Source organism: Abramis brama (assembly GCF_963993115.1).
Source record: "Abramis brama genome assembly, chromosome: 24".
Classification (NCBI taxonomy): Eukaryota; Metazoa; Chordata; class Actinopteri; order Cypriniformes; family Leuciscidae; genus Abramis; species Abramis brama.
This window is the reverse complement of record NC_139986.1, coordinates 266696-287429: the sequence shown is the minus strand read 5'-3', so window position 1 is coordinate 287429 and position 20734 is coordinate 266696. Positions and strand designations below refer to the sequence as shown.

Genomic DNA, 20734 nt, shown 5'->3' with positions numbered 1-20734 from the left:
CCAGCTGATCACGCCTCTAGGGGGCTCCGTGCATCAGACATTTTATCAACAACCTGGCTATCAGGTCCTGAATTTTTGTGGAAGGAAGAGGTCCATCCGGAACCCACTTCGTCACCCGACCTGTTGGTTGGTGACCCAGAGGTTAAAACCATTCAGGCATTTGCAATAAGAGTGACCGATTGCACGAACGTGCTTGATCGCCTGTCTAGGTTATCCTCTTGGACAACCCTCCTTAAGGTAGTGGCAAGAATTAAGAGACTAGTGTCTGGACGAAAGTGTCAAACTGATGTTGCGACTGTCAAAGAGCGTGAGAGTGCTGCTAAAGCAGTGATAAAACTTGTCCAACAGCAAGCTTTCAGTCGAGAGATAAAGGCACTTGAAACAGGGGAAAGTCTTCCATGTTCTAGCCCTCTTTTTAGTCTTGATCCCATTCTTAAAGAAGGCATACTTTGTGTTGGTGGAAGACTGAAACATTCATCACTTAGTGAAGAATTTAGGCACCCGCGCATTCTACCCAAAGACAGCCATATCACTCAGCTTGTATTGTCGCACTATCATTCACAAGTATGCCATCAAGGTCGAAGTCAAACTCAAATGGAGCTTAGAGCAAATGGATTCTGGATCATCAGTGGCAGCAAGTTGGTTGCGAAACTGATACACAAGTGTGTTCAGTGCAGGAAGCTGAGGCGTCCGGTAGAAGAGCAGCGTATGGCTGAGCTTCCTAAAGAGCGTGTTGAAGCATCTGCCCCGTTCACATACTGCGGAATGGACTGCTTTGGACCATTTGTCATTAAAAGGTGTAGGAAGGAGTACAAAAGGTACGGCTTGATATTTACCTGTTTCTATTCCCGAGCTGTCCACATTGAAATGTTAGAAGATCTATCCACTGACTCCTTTATCAATGCCTTACGGTGTCTCATCAGCCTAAGAGGAGTAGTGCGCCAACTGTACAGTGACCAAGGCAGGAATTTCATAGGAGCAAGGAACGAATTGAAAGAAGCACTTAAACAGTGTGACAACCAGGCTTTGGAAATGTTTCTGGCTGAGCATCAGTGTGAGTTTGTTTTCAATGCCCCGTCAGCAAGCCATGCTGGTGGAGTTTGGGAGCGCCAGATACGCACTGTTCGAAGTGTGTTGGATGCTACTTTGGCTCAAAGTTTAGGTAGGCTTGATGATCCCTCCCTTAGGACACTATTTTACGAGGCCATGGCCATCGTTAATAGCCGCCCACTGAGCATAGATGGAATAAATGATCCCAACTCTCTTGAACCTTTAACGCCTAATCATCTAATCCTAATGAAGTCAAAAATTGCTCTTCCACCTCCTGGGAAATTTGAAAGTGAGGATGTATACTGTACAAAGTGATGGCGCCGAGTTCAATATTTGATTGAGCAGTTCTGGAGTCGATGGAAGAGGGAATATCTCCAGAACATTTCCACACGACAGAAGTGGCATGTGGCCCGGCGCAATCTCAAAGTGAATGATGTGGTCATTATAAAGGAAGACATCCTCCCAAGAAACCAGTGGCAGTTGGGGCGAGTAGTGGAAACCTTTATGGATAGTGATGGCTTAGTGCGAAGAGTCAAAATACGAGTTGGAGAACAGAAATCAGGAAAACATCAGTGTCCATCTAAACCTTCTGTTATAGAGAGGCCCATTCAAAAGTTGGTGCTGCTTCTTGAAAGCGAATAGTCATAAAGTATACTTTCACATACATACATGCTCAAACAAACATGCATACATAACCCATCATATTAACATAACTCTATGCTTATTTGCACAATTGTCCAATATTGGGATAGTAAGTGGTCTATAAGATCTTAAGAATCATGTAGGATTTATTTGGTGTTGCATTATCATGACATGATTGGTGGGAGTGTAAAGGACCACTTTGGAGTTTAATGTATGTTGTTGATTAAATGAAATATGGGTTGGGTTATTGGTAAAATATTTGTTTAATGTTTGTACTTTATTCAAATAATTCTATATTTTGTATGCGCTTTAATGTTATCTGTATGTGATTGACCGGAAATCCTATGCACCTGTGATGTTGAAATTTGTCCCTTTGGTGGCACCGTAGTTTGCACAAGAGAAGATGAGCTTTTAAAAGGTAGCTGGCGGGTGTGAATGGTACGCAACTGTGTTTGAGCCTACATGGATTTTATTTGAATTGTTTGTTCGTGAACTTAAATAATTCGACGCCCGTTTTATGACGGAAGAAAGGACTATCGTATATTGTTTGCATTCCTTGGTGAGCGCAGCGATGCACATATGTATGGTTTATTTTGCTGTGTAATTAATGTTTGTCATCCTAAATGTTTGTTTACGTAATGACGTTTGTAGCCGTGAAACCAAGTGTGTGAAATGTTTGTTGTATGTATGTTTTTTAATACAGTTTTCACGGTGCTAAGGTGATGATGAATTGAAAGTTGAACGTCATGCTGGTTTGGCGAACTAAATAAAGAAACACCTTATGCATCAGTCGAGACTCTCTCTTTTGGATCCAAGGGCTGCTACATTTATAAATTACCTTGTCTCAGCTAGACAACATCTCTGTAGCACATTTTATTTTATAGGGTTAGATGCATTTCTAAGCATAAAAATTACTCTACCTTCTGATTTTTTTTGGGCTTTAATATGGATATTGAAAGGATGCTTGTAGAAATTATATAATGCAGATATTTGACTGTTTACTGACTAATGGAAAATGACATTGCCTTCCCCCAGGACTAGAAGAAACAGAAAACATGATAGACCTGGTCTTATTTTCTTGTTTTGGAAGGGGTACCAGTGGCATCCAATTTCGTTAGTGTAAAAGTTGCATATGTGGAGGAAGTGGCACCGTTGTGTATTGCAGCCGAAGTTATTAAAGTGGTTGCACACTTGTCTGCTGGTCTGTTCACGCAGACATCAGACGTCATCCACGTATTCACATATGCAGTGCAGACAGAGCGAGAATGGCAGGCAAACAGTTCTTTACGAGCAAACAGATTTGTACGATGCAGCCACTTCCTATCGGCCTGTGGTCTCAGAGTCTCAGCAGTAGCCCTTTGAGCTCCCTACTACTCGTTCACGCCCGTCTCGGCCTAGTGTTACAGAGGCTGGTGAGTTCCCTCTGCCTCCTACTCCTCAGGACCTTAGAGAGTTGCTCACTCCTAGTGCCATACCCTCGCCTGACTATCCTAGTCACACACTTTCCCTTCCTCAGGCAGAGCCAAGGGTGCACCCTGTACTCCCTTCCTCTGAGTCTGTGTATCGTGGTCCCCTCCTACGATCCCTAAGTTTACTCGTCCAGATCCTAGTGAGTTCACTCGTCTTCGCATATCCTTGGAGAACCTGCTACTCCCAGATGGTAATGAGCTGTTTAAGTACCAGATCTTAGTAGATTACCTTAAGCTCGACAAAGCTAAGATGATAGCTGATGCTTACTTAAATTCCCCTACCCCCTTCACAGATACTATGTCAGCACTTTGTGAAAAGTACGGCCAGCCACATCAGTTAGCTTTGAGGTAACTAGTGATAGCTAGTGCCCTTGATAGTCCTGATGTTAGACGAGGTGATGTCCCAGCCTTTCAAAAATTTGCTTTCCAAATCCAGTCTCTAGTCGGCCTGTTGAGAACTTTAGGACATGAAGGGGAGTTGGAGTTGAGCTGTGGTTCCCACGTTGCACGCCTTCTGAGCAAGCTTCCCTCAGAGCAGAGAGCGGACTTCCGCTGCCATATGTTCCATCAACCTGGTTCTAACCCTAACCTAACTGACCTCTCTAATTGGCTTCGTTACGAGACCTGGTGTCATAGTTACGATGCAGAGTTGATATCTAAGAGCTCACATGCTGGCAAGAGATCCGTTGCTATCCTGCATGGAGTTGGAACATCTGCATTCCTGTCCCCTTCCTCATTTGAGTCTTTCATGCCTTGTAGGGGTTCCGTTATTGCGAAGCGCTATTGTCCTTTCTGTGACACATTTGAGCATTACCTGAGTCAGTGTGCTTCCTTCACCTAGCTTACCCCTTATGAAGTTAAGAACTGGATCCGTAGGCATGATCGTTGTTGGGATCTTCACCCCCTGCACAATGTAAATGTCGGTCCTTCCTCTACAGAGGATCCTGCTACTGTGGAGAAGAGTTGCCTTACGAGTTTCTCCTCAGATAGGTTCTTCTGTGATAAACCTTCCATTAGCGGCCGTGTTATGCTTAAGGTGGTTCCAGTACATCTGCATTATGAAGATCGTACCTTGGATACCTTTACCCTCCTGGATGACGGATCAGAGTGAATGATCCTGCTTTCCACTGCCGTTGAAGCACTGGGCATTCAGGGTGTTCCTGAAGATCTGGACCGTCAGAGATGATGTTCAGGTCATTCGAGGTTGTTCCATATCCTTCCAGATTTCAACCGTCTACCAACCACAGGTTAGTTATCAGATCAGTCATGCCTTTACTGCTGATCGCCTTAACCTGTCACGCCAGTCCTATCCTGTGGAGCAGTTAAAGCGGAAGTACAGACACTTCAGAGGACTTCCCATCAGTACCCTTACCGATGTCCAACCATTTCTCCTTATTGGTTCCAACCAGCCCCACCTTACAACACCTACTGAGCCTGTTCGATGGGGCGGCCCGGGAGCGCCAGTTGCTGTTCGTACCAGCTTGGGATGGACACTTCAGAGTCCTGTTCCTTCTATGGGTTGTCCTTCCACCCCTTCCCAGTGCTTGTTTACCTCTTTGGTTTCTGTCCAAGATGAGCTCCTTCACCACATTCAGAGATTGTGACAGTTGGATACAATTCCTTACCGTGAGAGTAACAAAGTTACTCGTTCCAAGCAAGACCAGGAAGCCGTTCAGCTGCTTGACCTCAAGACCATTACCCTAGAGATAGAAGGTGTTCGTCGCCTCGCCATTCCCCTTCTTCGCCGTAGAGACATGCCGTTGTTGAATGCTCCGAGAGATTCAGTTTTGCCTACCCTCCACAGCGGGGAGCGGCGTCTGCTGAAGGATCCTGAGAAAGCCGAGACCTACCGAACAGAGATACGTAGACTCCAAGAGACCGGATCTGTCCGTGTAGTTCCTGATCCTGTTCCTGATTCCCCTGAGTGTTGGTACATTCCTCACCATCTTGTTAGCCACAATGGAAAGTCCCGGCTTGTCTTTAATTGTTCACATCAGTACAGAGGTCAGAGTCCTAACCAGCACTTATTGCCCGGACCTACCCTTGGAGCCTCGTTGTTAGGTGTCCTCCTTTCCTTCCGAGAGCATCCTGTAGCCGTAAACGGAGATATTAAGGCGATGTTCCCTGAAGATCGTCCTCTACTTCGCTTTCTATGGCGAGACCTGCAGATGGATGAGGCTCCTCAGACCTTCGAGTGGTTAGTCCTACCCTTTGGTACCACCTCCAGTCCTTGTTGTGCTATCTATGCACTCCAGCGCCACACCTGTCAGCACCCCTTGACAGATGAGGAGATTCGTTTCTCTGTGGAGAGATGTTTTTATGTTGATAATTGCCTCCAGAGCCTACCTACTGCTGATACAGCCCATAGTCTGATTGATCGCCTGCGTACTATCCTTTCTGAAGCAGGATTTGAGATTCGACAGTGGGCCTGTAATGATCCTGCTGTTAAGTCACCTACCTCCCGACGCTGGGTGGTCGTTTGAGGATAGTGGCCGACTTCGCGGATTCTGTTCTCCATCCTGTAGTCCTAGACCCTAAGCATCCAGTTACTCGCCTGATCATCCGTCAGTACGACAACCAGCTGCATCATCCTGGATCAGAACGGCTGTTTACTGAATAAAGAGGTGTTATTGGATCCTGCGAGGCCGTGAAGCTGTTCTACGTTTTCAGCATACCTGTCCGGAATGTTGTCGATGGAGAGCCCAACCTTCGGTGCCTCACATGTCTGATCTACCCTCTGCCCGTCTCCAGCTTTACAAGCTTGCCTTCCATTCATGTGGTATGGATTGGTTTGGTCCTTTCCTGATCAAAATTGGAAGACGCATCGAGAAGCGTTGGGGTATTCTCTTTAAGTGTCTCACCACAAGAGCAGTACACCTAGACTTACTCCCTACTGATTATGGCCCTTAGGAGGTTCTTCACTAGGAGAGGCACCCCAACCCTGTCCCTTTCGTGGAGGCGAGCGTGATTTGCGGGAAGCATTTGCTGCCTTAGCTCCTGACCTGCAGCATCATCTTGCTTGCCAGAAGATCCACTTCTGCTTTAATCCCTCAGCAGCCCCTCACTTTGGTGGGATTTGGGAGAGGGTGGTGAGATTTGCCAAGTCAGCTTTGTATACCATTTTGGGTTCCCAGTCGGTTCCTTAGGAGGTCCTGATGACAATTTTGTTGGAAGTCGAGGCTATCTTTTACTCAAAACCCTTGGGCTATGTATCCTCCGATGTAGCCGATATTGACCCAGTGACCCCTAGTAGTCTCCTCATGGGGCGGCCTGATGGATCGTTGCCACAAGTCATTAAATCTGAAATGTTGAGTCGCAGAAGATGGAGACATTCCCAGATCCTGGCAGATCGATTCTGGTCCAGATTCATCCGTGATTACCTTCCCACTCTGCAGACCAGGCAGAAATGGCAAGCTTCGCCTCCTGACCTCCAAGAGCATACCTACGTCATGATTGTTGACCCTCAGTTGCCCCGAGGTTTATGGCCTGTAGGTGAAGTCATTCAGACACACCTGAGCCCCGATGGCCATAACAGATCAGCAGATGTGCAGATCAAGGGTAAAATCTACACCAGACCAGTTGCCCGCTTGGTTGTCCAACCAACATTGCCTTCAGATGATCCTGGAGTTCCTAACCCTCATTAAAATATTTGCCTTTCCTGAATGCAAAGATGCTTCTCATCTTTTGGAGCGGCTTTTGTAAAGGCTCCTTTAAGAGAGGACTTTTATTCTGACATAGTGAATTGGTTTCGGATTGAGCACTCTCTCGAGTGAAGCTGCTGTTGCCTGCTGAACTGTTATGTTGCGCCGATTGCTGAAAGGACATTTATTCTTGTTATCTGTGATATTTGCTGCAGAAGTTGCCTTGAGGTGTTAGTCATTGACCAACAAGTAAGCATGTTTGCCATATGTTTGTGTTTATAAAGATTGGTATTTAGTTATTTATAACTGCGTCACACACGCATGTCCAGACATGCCCTCAGCTGTTGTTTCTGTTAGTCTAGCTTAATGACGCTGTTCCATATGTGATTATTTCTTCTTTATTGAGATGTACTGTATATCACTGTTTTTGTTTTTTTGATGAGTCCTTTGGGATGTCAATTTGATATTTTGAGCTGTTTATACCAAACGAGCGATTACAATCTGATGTGCTGTGTTATCCATATATAGAGTGATGTTAATCATGTTAGATGATTGCTTATGGTCTATAATGTACAATGTGATACCTTATTTTCCTTTATTGGATTGTATATTCCATGGTGAAATGTTACTGATGAGGATTTAGTATGCTTTGGCTGCCTTTATGTACCAATGGATGTTTATTATTGTATATATGCCCAGCCATTCTTGTTATTCACTATCCTTTATGGTATTGTTTTCCAGACTAATGCCTCTACTGCCTGTAATTGATACCTACCTGTGAAATACCTGTACCTCTGTGGCTTGTTCTTTTATCAATACATCATCTAAACCTGCTCAACTGTCTCCTCGTCCTTATATTAAACTGTGCTCAGACAGAGGGGTTCACTCATCTAATTACAAATCAGATCCAGACAGTCAAAGTCTCCCAAACATGATACAGGGCTCTCAAGTGTCACGCATTGAGCGTGACAGTCACTCATTTCAGTCTTTTGTCACGCACTCCCGCCACACATTGTATTTCTCACGCGGAAAAACTATTTATAATATATTTAATATGCTGCAGCGCCCAAAATTTCTCTGGCCGCGCCACTCTCATTATGGAACCGGCAGGAATCGAGCGCGTCTCCCCTGGAGTTCTTAGTCGAGCCTGCCACTTATCAGCCAATCAAAAAAAAAAAGGGGGCTACTCAGTAGCTAATCAGAAAATAGCACTATTGTATCTGGGTAAGATTTAACGCAACAACCAATGAAAGGGATGTCACTCTTGCCTGTCTTCAAAACTTGAGAGCCCTGATGATAAAAACTGCAAATGGATTTTTGATATCTCAAATGGTTTTACCATGACAAGGCAAAACATTTATGGAAAAAATGGAAAGCGGAAGTGTCACATGTCTTGTAGGCGGTGTATGATTGGTCATGGATGATCACATGGATGTGGATATTGTTCTTCTCAGTCATAGCTCCACCAACTGGCAGCAGAAAGTGTGGCTCTTATTACAAAATTAAGAAAAGGTATAGGATCTTGCACACTTTTTCAAAACAAACGACATGATTGCAAAGATTTAAATAAATGCTGTAAAACTCTGAGGAAGTTCCTCCATGACTGAAATGTTTGTTACTTTGTTACTTTTGTTACATGCACTGAGCACTTTATTTTTGCACATAAAAAAAAAAAAAAAAAAAATGCTTGACTGCAGTTCCAGGTGTGTACATGCAAAGAAAATTTCAAAAGTGAAATTCAAAAAGTTTAAAAGTTGTGCTGAAATAGTAATTTAGGTTTATTATAACTTCACTGTAAATTATAGTACTGTTTTGTTTAAAAGCTGTAATCAATTTACTCACATCTAAATGTCAGAGCATTAAACTGCTGTAGTGTGTGTTCTGGTTGTCTACAAGTCTGTGTTTTTTCACAGCTGCATTCAGATGTGGATAAGGGTGATGGAAATGTCCGGTACGTGTTGACAGGGGAGGGAGCATCTTCAGTCTTCACTATCGATGAGAATACAGGAGACATCCATGCTACCAAACGCCTGGACCGAGAGGAACAGGGTTATTACACACTGCGTGCTCAAGCGGTCGACCGCGAAACTAGCCTTCCGCTAGAGGACGAGTCTCAGTTCATGGTGAAGGTCCAGGACATCAATGACAACGAGCCCAAGTTCCTGGACGGGCCGTACACCTCAGGAGTGCCCGAAATGTCTCCTCTCGGTACGTTCATTTAACTAATCTTTGCTCATCTTCAAAAGCTTATGATTACTTTCTTAGAAGGACACGTATAAAAATACATTTAAAAATAGCCAAGAACTACCATTCAAAAGTTTGGGATCGGTATGATAATTTAAAATGTTTTTAAAGCAAGTTTCTTCTGCTCTCAAAGACTGCATTTATTTGACAAACCCTAACCCAGGGCTGTACAAAAAAACCCTCTTGTATGTGTGGAAACTACTTCACAGATTCAGTATCTGCCATTGCTAGTTGAAAAAAAAAATGTCTAAACCTTTGTTACTAAACTGATGAAAACGTCATGTTAGAACAAGGAAAGGTGAATTGGGCTGTTTCTTGAAGTAACACGAGGCAGGACATGCTAATAATCTCCATCATAGCTGTATTTCTCTGCAGTGTGTTATTGAAGAATGTCTGAAAACTGACCAGACACCAACTAAAGAAACTGATTTACAGAATGAGATTATTACAAAATGAAAAGATGGTAAGCTTTTGCCTGTTTTCTCAATATTTTAAGGCAGAGAATTGTGTGCTTTTACTCCCAAGATGCAGTGAGCCACTGAATGTGTGTCAAATCTTGAAAACTGCCAATGAAAATAACCAAGAGCTTTCCGAAGCACAAGAACATGACGAATGAGAGCGAGAGCAAGAGACAAACACACAGTCACTAAAATGAAACATGGAGGCAGAAGCTGCCAAAGGATCAGATCGCTGATGTCAGATCCCAGGACATCTCCTGAAGGATTCTGAAGCTTAATGCTCCTTGCCTGAGGACCCTGTCAGAACGGGATTCATAGATTCAACTTCCAGGTTATGTTGGAGTGACAGTGTGTCAGAAGCTGCGACAGCGAACAGCAGCTCAGTGTGTGTGAGTCAGTCACATATTCAGTGTGTGTGGATCAGTCACATGACAGGCGTATTCAGTGTGTGTGAGTCAGTCACAAAAGGTGTGTTCGACATCGGCTGCGGCTGGATGCAACCGATCGGCGAGAGTAGCCGCGTGCAGGCGGGGAGGAGCTGCAAACTGAAACGTGAAGTCGGACACTTTCTGGTTCCCGTGGTGACCGCTCACGTGGTGTTTGCATACTTTACCACAGCTGAAGTGAAACAAATGCAATATTTGCCAAATAATACACAGATGTTTCAGAGACATTTTCATTCAATACTTTATGTACTGCTTCATACAGCGTCTGTTTGAACAAGAATAAAGTTCAACATAAGCTACTATCAATGAAGTGGAGTCTACGTTTTTTAAGCAGTTTTAATTTGATAAACATGACACAATATAACATGACAACGACATGAAAAGAGTGTTCACTGTTATAATAAACTGATTTGAGAGCTTTAGAGGAACTAAAGGTTTTCGAATAAACACGAAACACACGTGATCGTTGTCATGCGGTGAATCCGGCCAATCGTGGAACAGCTGTGTCGTCATCAGCCCACGTGCAGCCCAGTGCAGCCGCTCTTGAGAAGCTGCGCTGGCTGAGTTCTCCGGCTACTCTCGAATTGCTCTCGCGGTACTTTGATGGTATACGTCACAGTCACGCGGCGTCGGCGCTGTATCAAGTCGGACAAAATTTCTAACCGGCATGCACTGCTTTAAGTCAGCCGCAGATCGGTCTGCACAGAGCTGCATGAAGTCGAACAAGCCTATATTCAGTGTGTGGATCAGTCACATGACAGACGTATTCAGTGTGTGTGAATCAGTCACATATTCAGTGTGTGGATCCAGTCACATGACAGACGTATTCAGTGTGTGTGGATCAGTCACATATTCAGTGTGTGGATCAGTCACATGACAGGCGTATTCAGTGTGTGTGAATCAGTCACATGACAGGCGTATTCAGTGTGTGTGGATCAGTCACATAACAGACGTATTTAGTGTGTGTGGATCAGTCACATGACAGGCGTATTCAGTGTGTGTGGATCAGTCACATGACAGACATATTTAGTGTGTGTGAATCAGTCACATGACAGGCGTATTCAGTGTGTGTGAATCAGTCACATGACAGGCGTATTCAGTGTGTGTGGATCAGTCACATGACAGGCGTATTCAGTGTGTGTGAATCAGTCACATATTCAGTGTGTGGATCAGTCACATGACAGGCGTATTCAGTGTGTGTGAATCAGTCACATGACAGGCGTATTCAGTGTGTGTGAATCAGTCACATGACAGGCGTATTCAGTGTGTGTGAATCAGTCACATGACAGGCGTATTCAGTGTGTGTGGATCAGTCACATGACAGACGTATTCAGTGTGTGTGAATCAGTCACATATTCAGTGTGTGTGGATCAGTCACATGACAGGCGTATTCAGTGTGTGTGAATCAGTCACATGACAGGCGTATTCAGTGTGTGTGAATCAGTCACATGACAGGCGTATTCAGTGTGTGTGAATCAGTCACATGACAGGCGTATTCAGTGTGTGTGAATCAGTCACAAATTCAGTGTGTGTGGATCAGTCACATGACAGGCCTATTCAGTGTGAATCAGTCACATGACAGGCGTATTCAGTGTGTGTGAATCAGTCACATGACAGGCGTATTCAGTGTGTGTGAATCAGTCACATGACAGGCGTATTCAGTGTGTGTGGATCAGTCACATGACAGGCGTATTCAGTGTGTGTGAGTCAGTCACATATTCAGTGTGTGGATCAGTCACATGACAGACGTATTCAGTGTGTGTGAATCAGTCACATATTCAGTGTGTGTGGATCAGTCACATGACAGGCGTATTCAGTGTGTGTGAATCAGTCACATGACAGGCGTATTCAGTGTGTGTGAATCAGTCACATGACAGGCGTATTCAGTGTGAATCAGTCACATGACAGGCGTATTCAGTGTGTGTGAATCAGTCACATGACAGGCGTATTCAGTGTGTGTGAATCAGTCACATATTCAGTGTGTGTGGATCAGTCACATGACAGGCGTATTAGGGGGAATCAGTCACATGACAGGCGTATTCAGTGTGTGTGAATCAGTCACATGGCAGGCGTATTTAGTGTGTGTGGATCAGTCACATATTCAGTGTGTGTATGGCGAGTGGATAGTGCCACGGATAACTTACCGAAGTCGACAGTCGTGTACTTTTACGTGACAGAAGGGGTACGCTGCATCACAGACGCGTGACACCAACGTGTGACTCCAACGTCGCACCACAGCACGTCTCATCACAGACGCGTGACACCAACGTGTGACTCCAACGTCATATCACAATAAATTAATATCTATTTTCCCCCCTAGCTTTTCTTATCTTTCCTTTGTTATCTTTCTAATCAATCATTCTTTTCTTGTGTTCTGATGACATTGAAAATATCTTTGATACAAATTTTGTATTGTATACAAAGTTGTGTATCTCATTAATGTCATCTCTGAATGGTTAACGGGCATAGTATTTTTTTTTTAATAATTCACTCTTTCTACTGGATATGAGGACTATGCAAATTATAGCCTACACCATCAAAGTCACAACTTTTTGCACAATTATTAACAACAACTTTAAAGTTGAACAGATAAATTCATTATCTAAACATAATATTCTGGAATGTGTCATTCTGAGTTTTTACTTTTGAACAGCCGCGGCGCTACCATTGGGCCCGGGTACCCATTTTAGGTCCGGGCCCACCCATTTTCTACTATGGTTTTGTACGTTTCTTCATTCGGATCTATTTGCGATCCATTCCATTCTAAACAAACAACGCAGTTTACATGCTTCGTCCTTGTTACATTATTCATTAAGATAATAATTAATAAATGCACGCATAATTATCAGTGAACTTGATAAATGTTGCAGATATGTTTTACATGCATGCACAAACAAATGCCTGTCAACTTATGTGTGCAAAATTCAGAATAAAATGAATGTGCAGCAATTTGTACAAATAGAGAGTCTAGGTCTACTATATACGTGTTGTAGCCATTAAATAAGCTTATTTAGTTTAATATTTGTTAAAATATTATAATGTTATTTTTTAATTTATGTTGATTGTGAAAAGTGAACCGCACACACGAGTACGCAATATCGAGAGACATGGAGCGGGTCAGACATGATTTTGACCACTTAATTAAGTTTTGTTTTGCAGAAAACGATTTTTTTAAGTGAATTTCGTTTTGTATAAATTGTATCTTAATTTTATTTTTATTTTTTTTTTATCAACCAATTGCCAAATACCAAATATAGCAGACAACACAATCGAGGCGCGGTCACTTGCACTTCTCGTAAACCGGAGCGCATCTCATCCTAACTTAACGAAACTCAGCATATGCCTCACAGACATGAAATATATCTTAAGAAAGCTTGAAATGTCTTTTTAACAATTTAAAACGAAAAGAAATAGGCTACTCTCTGGTTATGTAATGATGTGCATTTCTCTCTCTATAGGCGCGTTCACATACGGAGATGGCGATCGTCAACTTCATCTTTACAGCTGTTGTTGCTGTTAATAAACTAAAAATAATAGGCTTATAATTTTATTAAACAATAAATTAAATGAAATTTTAATTGTATTAAAAAAGCAAAAAGAAAAAAAATCCCGTTTATCAATGTTGTGTGTGTGTGTCGAAAGAATTTGTCTGCAGCTGCTCAAAAAAAAAAAAAAAAAAAAAAAAAAAAAGTCAACAACCCCACTGTCATTGTTAACTAATAAAACAGTTATGTTTTATGTCAGTGTCAGCTAGAGATGAAGTTGACGACTCGCGATCTTCGCAGCGCCATCAGAGAGAAAAGCACATTTCATTTCATACGAATTACATAAGCAGCGCAGTCTGTTTTCTTTCGTTTTGAATTGTTCTGCTTAAAAGTAGACATTTCAAGCTATCTATATGTCTCAGGTCTGTGAGGCAATAGGCTACCTTATAGGCTTACGCTGAGTTTCGGTTCATTTATGAGACGAGCTCCAGGTTCGCCAGCGCCTCCGTGTCCTGATTATATATTTTCTAATAGCCTATATTTAGCTAAATCCAGACAATTTGTTGATGAAACATCGATTAAAATTAAGATACAATTAATACAAAACGAAATTAAATTTAAAAACAGGATTTGTGCTTTCAGTTTGAGGTCTCTGTGAAAGTTTTAAAACATTATTTTAGTGCCGCTTTTAGAGCGCTCACGTCCGTAGCGGAGAGCTGTCTGTAACTTTTTTTTATTTTTTTTTGTGAAATACATTTCTAAAAAAAAATGCAACTTAGTCCAGTGCGACTTAGGCATAGCCTATGTTATTTTTCTTCCTCGTGACGCATTTTTTGACTGATGCGACTCTGGAGCGACATAAAATAGGCTACGGTAAGTTATTTATTCTTTTTGTGCAAATGTCCCATAAAGTCCCATCCTTTAAGGATTAATTTATGTCCCGTTGACCGGTCCATTGCATTACGAATAAAAGCAGAATCAATAAAGTCACAAATGTGATGTGCAGTCAGTGTTGGTTTGAGTGTGCGTGCGTTTTTTGACGAGTTTTATATAGTCTTGATATTGTTTCTTATTCAAAAGGGGAACCGTTTTTTGTTTTGTTTTTTGGCTTATTTTAACTGGCCCAGTTTTCTGGGGGCCCACCTACAATCAAAATTCTGGCGTCGCTAGTGCTTTTGAAGGTGGTAATAATTTTAATTAACACAGTTGACCATAATGGGCGAATACACAATATGAAACTATTCACTATATTGTTTTCAGGAGAAGGTGACAAGAAAATTTAAAGGAGCTGTATGTAAGAAATGTATTTCAATTAATCATAAAATGGCCCTGATATGTCACTAGACATTAAGAAATCATGTTCATTTCAAATACTTATATCACTGACAACAGTAGTACAGCCAGGATATTGTCATTTAAAAATTGAAGTTGCAGCCCTCAACTGATGTTGATGTTGTCATATTTTGTTTTGGCCTGAAGCCCCACCCTCCACCTATCTACCAATCACAAAGTCAGTAGTGTTTCGGCATCCGGGTTGCCAGCTCTGCTCTAGTTACCACAGCTGCAGCTCCTTGTAGCAGCCTACGTTCCTGCTGGATCCTGCAGCATATCTGGCAACCTCGAGTCAGGGGGAGGGGGAGGGGATACACCACTCTACAAGTAATTTGAAAGTAATTGCAGTACCAGTTTTGGCCACAATCTTACATACAGCTCCTTTAATAGCCTATTATTTTCAAGAAATCAACAATGAAAAAATATAAGACAGGGAAATAGTCTTTTAGTCACAAAATGTAAAACAATGTAGGTTCATGTTCAAATGTTCAAAACTAGGGCTGTCAGTGTCGACTATTTTATTTATTTATTTTGGTTAGAAAGATAGATCTGAAGTGAACAATGGCCTTTAGTATGACTTAAAAACATTACAAATGAGGCAATATAATTGGTTCAAATAAAGTATTAAAAGTAATTAATTTTATTGTTTTATTTAACAACACTATTAAAATACATAAAGAAATATATTAACAATGAACTTATGTATATTATGTATTATAACAAATGCCAACAGAGGGCGCAAGAGGCCTGACGATAATTGTTACATTTGACATCAAGAGCAAACCATTGTTTATCTAGTGTTTGATTGTAATGTTTTGCAACAGTTTCATTTTGAAACCTCAAACATCTATTTGCATTCTTAGAAATATATTGGTTCATTTTTTTTGTGTTGTTAGCGTGTTTTTAAGTTGCTAAATAAGTTAAACAGCACAAGTCCATATTCCGGTTTTTATAATATTTTTAAATATTTTTAAAATAAGTCTCTTCTGCTCACCAAGGCTTCATTTATTTGATTCAAAATACAGAAAAACTGTGATATTGTGAAATATTTGTACAATTTAAACTGTTTCACAATTTATAATTAATACAATTTTATACAAACGCTGAGTTTTGGTTAAGTTAGGATGAGATGCGCTCCAGTTCACGTGCAATGCAAGTGACCGCGCGGGCGCCTCCATGTCATGATATTGTCTGCCATTTGCTTCTTATTTAGCCTATTAAATACAGGCAACTGGTTAATGAAAAATTGCTTAAAATTAAGGTGCAATTTATACAAAACGAAATTCACTTTAAAGAAAGTTTTTCTAAAAACAAAACTTATGAAGTGGTCAAAATCATGTCTCCCGATATATTGCGCATCCAATCTTACTCATGCTGTTCACTTTTCATTATCAACATAGATGGGGGAAAAAATAACATAATAATATTGTAACAAATATGAAACCAAATGTGCTTATTTAATGGCTACAACATGTCTAAAGACTCTCTATTTGTACAAATTGCTGCATATTCAATTAATTCTGAATTTTGCACAGTTCAAACTAAGGCATTTATTTGCGCATAAAACATCTGCAACATTTATCAAGTTCACGGATAATTGTGCCTGCATTTATAAATCATTATGATATAAAATCATAATAAAGTAGGCTATACTATATGTTCAAAAAATTAGATGTTTAATTACACGTTAAGAATTTTCCTCCCATAGAAAACCATTATAAGAATGCTTAATGTGGCTTAATGCAGATTAGAATGTCCCATTATTATGTCTAAATAACAGATATTATATCGAAATAACAACGTATTATGTCGAAATAACAAGATACTTATGTCGAAATGTTGAAATAAGGACTTAATGAAATTGAAACATGTTAAAAATCTTTTACACACTAACGTAATTAGGCTACATCGGTTTTTGAACAGTAAGATTTTTTTAAGTCTCTTCTGCTCACCAAGGCTTCATTTATTTGATTCAAAATACAGCAAAAACAATAATATTGTGAAATATTTATTCAATTTAAACTGTTTCACAATTTAAAATGTATACAATTTAAACCTTTCTATTTTAATATATTTTAAAATGCAATTTATTTCTGTGCTGGCAAATTTCAGATAGCTGCTGTTGTTTTGAACTTTCTATTAATCAAATAATCGTAAAAACAAAATTGTACACAATTGTTTTTAACATTGATAATAATCATAAATGTTTCTTGAGCATAAAATCATCATATTACAATGATTCCTGAAGGATCATGTGCTATTAAAGACTGGAGTAATGATGCTGAAAATTCAGCTTTGATTGCAGGAATAAATGACATTTTAAAATATATTCAAATAGAAAACAGTTATTTTAAGTTGTATAAATAGCCTATTTCAATATTTAATATTACTGTCTAAAATATCTTACCGTTCAAAAACTTTTGACTGTATAGCCTATCAAACATTGAATAGGCTAAACTTAGTTATTAAGCACCAGTGGCCCTTTTTACTGTAGGCTAAAAGCAATAGCCTATAACACGTAGGCCTACATCTACTAATGCAAACTTTGAAATGTTTAAAGGCGAAATACATTGGGGAAGCCGTGTTTATCATGCGTCTTATTAGGCGACGTACAGAGGGACGACGTGTGTATCAGGCGTCTTATTAGGCAACGTACTGAGGGACGACGTGTGTATCAGGCGTCTTATTAGGCGACGTGCCTGGTTCAGACGTTATGATTTTTTATACATTTCTCACGTACGCCGTCGCCACGTCGCCGTAAGGTATACGTTACTACTGTGACGCCGCCGTGACGCCGCCGCCGGTCTGTCGTCTGACGTCTCTATCAATCCCATTCAAAAATAGACACGGACTGACGGCGACGGAAGGGTAGACTGCTCCTTCGCCTTCTTCAGGGTAGACTTAGAAAAGGCATTATCTACTCGCCATAGTGTGTGTGGATCAGTCACATGACAGGCCTATTCAGTGTATGTGAATCAGTCACATGACAGGCGTATTCAGTGTGTGTGAATCAGTCACATATTCAGTGTGTGTGGATCAGTCACATGACAGGCGTATTCAGTGTGTGTGAATCAGTCACATGACAGGCGTATTCAGTGTGTGTGAATCAGTCACATATTCAGTGTGTGTGGATCAGTCACATGACAGGCGTATTCAGTGTGTGTGAATCAGTCACATGACAGGCGTATTCAGTGTGTGTGAATCAGTCACATATTCAGTGTGTGTGGATCAGTCACATGACAGGCATATTCAGTGTGTGTGAATCAGTCACATGACAGGCGTATTCAGTGTGTGTGAATCAGTCACATGACAGGCCTATTCAGTGTGTGTGGATCAGTCACATATTCAGTGTGTGTGGATCAGTCACATATTCAGTGTGTGTGGATCAATCACATGACAGGCGTATTCAGTGTGTGTGAATAGTCACATGACAGGCGTATTCAGTGTGTGTGAATCAGTCACATATTCAGTGTGTGTGAATCAGTCACATGACAGGCGTATTCAGTGTGTGTGAATCAGTCACATGACAGGCGTATTCAGTGTGTGTGAATCAGTCACATATTCAGTGTGTGTGGATCAGTCACATGACAGGCGTATTCAGTGTGTGTGAATCAGTCACATGACAGGCGTATTCAGTGTGTGTGAATCAGTCACATATTCAGTGTGTGTGGATCAGTCACATGACAGGCCTATTCAGTGTGTGTGAATCAGTCACATGACAGGCGTATTCAGTGTGTGTGAATCAGTCACATATTCAGTGTGTGTGGATCAGTCACATGACAGGCGTATTCAGTGTGTGTGAATCAGTCACATGACAGGCGTATTCAGTGTGTGTGAATCAGTCACATATTCTGTGTGTGTGGATCAGTCACATGACAGGCGTATTCAGTGTGTGTGAATCAGTCACATATTCAGTGTGTGTGGATCAGTCACATGACAGGCGTATTCAGTGTGTGTGAATCAGTCACATATTCAGTGTGTGTGGATCAGTCACATGACAGGCGTATTCAGTGTGTGTGAATCAGTCACATATTCAGTGTGTGTGGATCAGTCACATGACAGGCGTATTCAGTGTGTGTGAATCAGTCACATGACAGGCGTATTCAGTGTGTGTGAATCAGTCACATGACAGGCGTATTCAGTGTGTGTGAATCAGTCACATGACAGGCGTATTCAGTGTGTGTGGATCAGTCACATGACAGGCGTATTCAGTGTGTGTGAGTCAGTCACATATTCAGTGTGTGGATCAGTCACATGACAGACGTATTCAGTGTGTGTGAATCAGTCACATATTCAGTGTGTGTGGATCAGTCACATGACAGGCGTATTCAGTGTGTGTGAATCAGTCACATGACAGGCGTATTCAGTGTGTGTGGATCAGTCACATGACAGGCGTATTCAGTGTGTGTGGATCAGTCACATGACAGGCGTATTCAGTGTGTGTGAATCAGTCACATGACAGGCGTATTCAGTGTGTGTGAATCAGTCACATGACAGGCGTATTCAGTGTGAATCAGTCACATGACAGGCGTATTCAGTGTGTGTGAATCAGTCACATGACAGGCGTATTCAGTGTGTGTGGATTAGTCACATGACAGGCGTATTCAGTGTGTGTGAATCAGTCACATATTCAGTGTGTGTGGATCAGTCACATGACAGGCGTATTCAGTGTGTGTGAATCAGTCACATGACAGGCGTATTCAGTGTGTGTGAATCAGTCACATATTCTGTGTGTGTGGATCAGTCACATGACAGGCGTATTCAGTGTGTGTGAATCAGTCACATATTCAGTGTGTGTGGATCAGTCACATGACAGGCGTATTCAGTGTGTGTGAATCAGTCACATATTCAGTGTGTGTGGATCAGTCACATGACAGGCGTATTCAGTGTGTGTGAATCAGTCACATATTCAGTGTGTGTGGATCAGTCACATGACAGGCGTATTCAGTGTGTGTGAATCAGTCACATGACAGGCGTATTCAGTGTGTGTGAATCAGTCACATGACAGGCGTATTCAGTGTGTGTGAATCAGTCACATGACAGGCGTATTCAGTGTGTGTGGATCAGTCACATGACAGGCGTATTCAGTGTGTGTGAGTCAGTCACATATTCAGTGTGTGGATCAGTCACATGACAGACGTATTCAGTGTGTGTGAATCAGTCACATATTCAGTGTGTGTGGATCAGTCACATGACAGGCGTATTCAGTGTGTGTGAATCAGTCACATGACAGGCGTATTCAGTGTGTGTGAATCAGTCACATGACAGGCGTATTCAGTGTGAATCAGTCACATGACAGGCGTATTCAGTGTGTGTGAATCAGTCACATATTCAGTGTGTGTGGATCAGTCACATATTCAGTGTGTGTGAATCAGTCACATGGCAGGCGTATTTAGTGTGTGTGGATCAGTCACATATTCAGTGTGTGTGGATCAGTCACATGACAGGCCTATTCAGTGTATGTGAATCAGTCACATGACAGGCGTATTCAGTGTGTGTGAATCAGTCACATATTCAGTGTGTGTGGATCAGTCACATGACAGGCGTATTCAGTGTGTGTGAATCAGTCACATGACAGGCGTATTCAGTGTGTGTGAATCAGTCACATATTCAGTGTGTGTGGATCAGTCACATGACAGGCGTATTCAGTGTGTGTGAATCAGTCACATGACAGGCGTATTCAGTGTGTGTGAATCAGTCACATATTCAGTGTGTGTGGATCAGTCACATGACAGGCATATTCAGTGTGTGTGAATCAGTCACATGACAGGCGTATTCAGTGTGTGTGAATCAGTCACATGACAGGCCTATTCAGTGTGTGTGGATCAGTCACATATTCAGTGTGTGTGGATCAGTCACATATTCAGTGTGTGTGGATCAATCACATGACAGGCGTATTCAGTGTGTGTGAATAGTCACATGACAGGCGTATTCAGTGTGTGTGAATCAGTCACATATTCAGTGTGT

The 20734-nt window shown here is 41.6% G+C and overlaps 1 protein-coding gene across 1 annotated transcript in view; it reads left to right on the top strand.

The window, feature by feature from the left end:
- The window catches only part of LOC311075546 (cadherin-7), a gene marked incomplete at both ends in the record, with an annotated part of 106878 nt that overhangs the window by 9759 nt on the left and 76385 nt on the right, over positions 1-20734 (top strand). The window contains one exon of the mRNA XM_084103042.1: positions 8716-9010. Coding sequence (XP_083959168.1) covers positions 8716-9010 — 295 coding nt within the window. The remainder of the gene's footprint in view (positions 1-8715; positions 9011-20734) is intronic.